The 5,379-nt window shown below is 36.4% G+C and overlaps 1 protein-coding gene across 1 annotated transcript in view; it reads left to right on the top strand.

The window, feature by feature from the left end:
- Nucleotides 1–3,331, top strand: part of XPA (xeroderma pigmentosum, complementation group A) — a 25,883-nt gene extending 22,552 nt beyond the window's left edge. Inside the window, exon 6 of the mRNA XM_008573023.1 lies at nucleotides 3,191–3,331. Within this exon, the coding sequence (XP_008571245.1) occupies nucleotides 3,191–3,291 (101 nt within the window). The 3' untranslated portion in view covers nucleotides 3,292–3,331. The remainder of the gene's footprint in view (nucleotides 1–3,190) is intronic.
- Nucleotides 3,332–5,379: the final 2,048 nt, after the last annotated feature.

The following is a 5,379-nucleotide window of genomic DNA, read 5'->3' as shown; positions in this document are numbered from 1 at the left end:
CATTTCTAAAAAGCATGTAAATCATCATCTCAAAGTGAATCATGTTTTTATATAGGAACAATGTTAGGATTGGAGATGGTATCCTGGTCAAGGATTTGGCGTCATGTAAATCTTAAATGTGATCAACAGTGCTACAAAAAATAGATGCCCACCAACAAAACTCTAATTGCTTAAAATGAAAAAAATCATGCCCTAAGTTTCAGTTATCTTATTTAGCAGCTAGAAGGAACTTTCTGATATCAGTTAACCTAATCACTTTTATTTTATATATGACTAGAAGACCCAGAAAGATAGAGTAACTTATTACACAGATAGTTATTGACAGAGTTGGGATTGGAACCAGGCTTTCTCAACTGAAAGTCTTCATTTGTACAGTCGTTCCTCCATCCATGCATCTTATCTCTGCACACAACTATCCATTCTTTTGTCCATCTATCCCTGCATTCATTTGTCCATGCATCCATCCATATATGTATATGTCTGTAAGTCTGTCTGTTTATCCATCCATCAGTGCATCCAATATTTACAAAGTGTCAACTATATGCCAGGCACTGTGCTAACATAAATGCTGGAGTCACAGTTTGTCAGGAGAGAAACTTAAAATCATAATAGAGTGTGATAGGTACAGTGACAGTGATGAACAAAGGGTGCTGCAGGAGCATGAAGGGCGCTTTCTGCAAAATCATAGAATCCCTGAAAAAGAGTCTTCAAAAAGTAAACATAAATGTTCTTCATAGTTATATAGAGTCCCAGTGTGGTGTTAAGTGTGTATAGATAGCATGAATTTTGTGTATATATTGGGTTATGTATATACTAAATTGATCCATTTACAATGAATGTCCAAGCCATAATAATTCTGTTTTTGTTTTTAGGATTTAAAAGAGGTTTTGTAGGGTATCTTAAAAACAAAAAAGCAAAGCCAAAAAACGAATATAAGCCTTCCTGGTTTCCTTTCATTGTACAGGTTTCTCCCCGCCGGCACCCACCCCCCCCCCCGCTTTCATTAAAAGAATAATTCAAGTATAGTGCAGAAAAGTTGGAAAACTACAAAGAACTCCTATCTCATGAGTCCACTACTCAGAGATAATCATTGGTAACATTTTAATGTCTATTCTTCCAGTTCTTTTCCATGTTTTTATAAAACATTTTTTTAATAAAAATGGAGGCACTGTTGGACATTTATGAAGTTTATCAGAACAAATAGCACCATGATAAACATTCTTATATACATCTTGACATAAATTATAGTTACTTAAATAATTCCTGAAGCAGAAGTTCAGCACACTTTTATGGCTCTGTGGAGAGGTTTCCTATAGCAAACTATGCCATATAAGAGCATTTCATTGAAGAATATTCCCCAAATCAGCCACTGCTATATCACAATATTCAAAGATACCAGCAAGGACTGAATGAGTTTTGGAAAGACTTCTTTTGAATTTGGCCCTTTCCTTTAACCAGCCCTTCCTCTCTTCCAACAGCAAGGAGAGCTTTGCAGGATAAAGTAACAAAAAGACATCTTAAGGGGTGTGAAATCAGAGGAGGGCATGGCTATAGGTTAATTATATACCAACCCAGGGTTTTTGTTACCCCCAGCTACCTGAAATCACCTCAACTCTCCCCTCTCTGCTGCCTCCTTAAACAACTTTCCAGATGGCATTTTGTTGCAGACAATGATATGTGGATAAAAGAATAAATAATTAGAAATTTGTATCTGCAAAGTGATGAAATAGTTTAAAAAGGAGGGCTAATTTTATTAGATACTGATTCTGTAGTTTGATCAAGTTGTCATGTAATGGTAACTATATTTCTTTTCTTTTTTTTTTTTTTTCGTGTCCGGCAACGGATCGCAACCCTCAGTGTCGCGCCCATACCGGGCCGAGACTGGCAACGGGATCGCAACCCTAGGTGTTGTGTCCGCACCTCGCTCAGCCAGTGAGTGGGAACCGGTCTGTATGTGGGATCCTAACCCTCGGCGGGAGCGCCGCCGCGCTCCCAAGCGGCGCACTGTAGCAGTGCACCACCGGGCCGGCCCAAATTTCTATAATTTGACTAACAGAATAGAAGATTATGGCATCTGTTTTATGGTTTTTTTTAATAAAAATTCCGTTAAGCATATATTAAAGATTAGTATGAGTAGAACTTTTAAAAAAGATTTACATAATTTTCATTGATGTTTTTAGAAGTAATGTAGTTGGCATCTTTAAAATAAAATTGGCTTTTTAAAAATGTAATTGACTTTTCTTCTCACCATATTAAATTGCTGCTATTAGTCACTAGATAAACTGCTATGGATTTTCCTTATCCTTGAAGAGTTTGAATTTGCCTTGAAGTTTTTTAAAGAGTTAGATGTCTTAGGACTGCTTTTTAAAATTCAGTTCATTTCTTGTTTGAATGAAGCATGTCTTTTCAGGAAATTTTTTCGAGTGGTTACATGAGTGGTATATTTTCCAAGTCTCTATAATAAATAAGAACATTTTTTCCATTTTTTTTTGCACATGGCTACCTGAGCTGGCTGTCAGTTCTGTAAGCACTACTCCATTATCNCCTTAAACAACTTTCCAGATGGCATTTTGTTGCAGACAATGATATGTGGATAAAAGAATAATAATTAGAAATTTGTATCTGCAAAGTGATGAAATAGTTTAAAAAGGAGGGCTAATTTTATTAGATATTGATTCTGTAGTTTGATCAAGTTGTCATCTAATGGTAACTAAATTTCTATAATTTGACTAACAGAATAGAAGATTATGGCGTCTGTTTTATGTTTTATTTTATAAAAATTCCGTTAAGCATATATTAAAGATTAGTATGAGTAGAACTTTTAAAAAAGATTTACATAATTTTCATTGATGTTTTTAGAAGTAATGTAGTTGGCATCTTTAAAATAAAATTGGCTTTTTAAAAATGTAATTGACTTTTCTTCTCACCATATTAAATTGCTGCTATTAGTCACTAGATAAACTTCTATGGATTTTCCTTATCCTTGAAGAGTTTGAATTTGCCTTGAAGTTTTTTAAAGAGTTAGATGTCTTAGGACTGCTTTTTTTAATTCAGTTCATTTCTTGTTTGAATGAAGCATGTCTTTTCAGGAAATTTTTTTGAGTGGTTACATGAGTGGTATATTTTCCAAGTCTCTATAATAAATAAGAACATTTTTTCCATTTTTTTTTTTTGCACATGGCTACCTGAGCTGGCTGTCAGTTCTGTAAGCACTACTCCATTATCTTCTGGTATTTAACGTGCAGAGAAGTCAATGTGGTGCCTTCTTTAATTATGGCTTCTTCTTGTTGATTTACTCTCTAAAGGTTGGTGGATATTCTCCTGTCTTCCTGACTAGTCCACTCTCTAGACACTGTAGAGATTAGAGACAAGGAGTTTACTGTGCAGTTTGCTCAGAAGGCTCAGAACAGAGAGGAATTAAAGCAAGTCTAAAAGTTTTTTAGTTGAAAAGAAAATGGAACCTGGTTCCTCTTGGTCTGATTTTGATCCACAAAGAAGCTGACACAAAGTTTTCTTCTTTATGGATAGGTAAGATTACATTTGCGTGGTTTTAGAATATGATCTTTTACTTTAGCAGTTTGAGAATTGATCTTACTACAGAAAAAAATTAAACTATAGATAGTATAAGGTATATATACATAGACAAGATGAAAGACAAGACATAGTTTTCCTGTCATTGAATTCAAATTGTTAGAGATCTTTACATCCAAGAAGGCAGAAGGAAAACTGATGGCATCACTGTTGCTCAGTTTATGGATTTCAAAAAATGTAGAGTGCATTGGATGACAACTTTCAATTGGTGCAGATACATGGAACATTTTGGGTTTGCGTGCCTTCTTTCCACAAATAAGGTAGAGGGAAGGCTTTTCTTTAAAGTTACTTACTTTATTCTTTCTCAGTACTATAGAGGTTGCCCTTCTAAAAAAAGAAAAATAAGTTAATCGTCATTATTTGTTTCTATGCACTTTCCCTCCAAAAGAGGTGGGTAAGAAAATCAATTTGGGGGGCCGGCCCGGTGGCGCACTGCTGCAGTGTGCCGCTTGGGAAGCGCGGCGGCACTCCCGCCGAGGGTTCGGATCCCACATACAGACCGGTTCCCGCTCACTGGCTGAGCGAGGTGCAGGGAGCAACGCCGAGGGTTGCGATCCCGTTGCTGGTCCTGGGCCGGTACGGGTGCGACACTGAGGGTTGCGATCAGTTGCTGGTCATGAAAAAAGACAAAAAGGAAAAAAAAAAAATCAATTTGGGGCCCCCTTCTAAGTTTGTGGACATTGTACATCCTGGGCTTGTGGGTGTATTTATGACTGTTTTGGGGCTTCTCTCAGGAGAGTTTGGGGGACACAATTCCTTGTTACTCTGCTTTAGTTTATGGAGGACAAAATAAGATTAAAGCTTCATGTTATTGTGTCTTCCATTTGTATTTTTTTTTTCCTCCAGTAAGTCAATACTTCCTGCCCTCCCATCAAGTATTTAGAAGTATCTGGTCTCCCTCAGCTAGTTCTCTTACAAGTTTCCCTCATAAGCAGCATTGGGTTTATTTGAATTACAGACCACCTCTTTTGCAAAATTAAGGTATTAAACTGAATACAGGTTTTAGAGTAGTACAAAATAAATTTTTCATTGAAATGAGGATTTAGGGAAAAACTTCTTTGGCTCAAAGTATAAACAATCCCTGAAAATATCAGGAAGTGGCAAGACTGGATAAGCAAGCAGCATGAACATTTGTGTAGGTTTCCAGGAGAGGTAGTCCTTAGGTTAACAGCTTCCTGTGTTATGAAATTGTAGGCCAGTGGGACTAGGAGGTCGCAACATGGTGAGCCATGATTTTGTTCTCCAGCCTCAGTTAGGCATTCAGTGCTGCTTAGGATGTGTACCCGCCACCCCAGGTTTCTTTAGCTCTCCCAAGGTCTATTTCAGACTTTTCCCCACTCTTCTTGTCTGACCTTTCTATCCCCAGCTTCTATTCTAAGCAGTAGATAGTTGATTTTTACTTCCCTAAGTTTTAAGATGTTGTTAAATGAAGTAATGTGAAAAACTTATTAATCTTATTTAAAACAGTTTTGATTTACCAGATGTTTACATTTTGCCATATTTTTTCTTTCACATACACACATATTTTGCTGAATCATTTACAAGTTACTTGCAGACACTGATTCTTATAAATGCTTTAGTGTGTTTCTCTTAAAAACAATGGCACTCTTCTACATAGCTGAAAAACAATGATTACACACAAGAAATTTACCATTAAAATAATGCTATTATCTAGTATTTAATCTATATTTAACATTCCCCAGTTGCTTCAATGTCCTTTATAGCTTTTCAGTTGTTGGATCCAGGCAGGGGCCATTCAAGGATAATGTGAATCGATATAGTCCCTTT

The sequence above is a fragment of the Galeopterus variegatus genome, unplaced genomic scaffold (assembly GCF_000696425.1).
Source record: "Galeopterus variegatus unplaced genomic scaffold, G_variegatus-3.0.2 Scaffold866, whole genome shotgun sequence".
In the NCBI taxonomy this organism is placed as follows: Eukaryota; Metazoa; Chordata; class Mammalia; order Dermoptera; family Cynocephalidae; genus Galeopterus; species Galeopterus variegatus.
The sequence above is the reverse complement of the archived record's forward strand: the minus strand, read 5'-3'. Positions and strand labels throughout refer to the sequence as shown.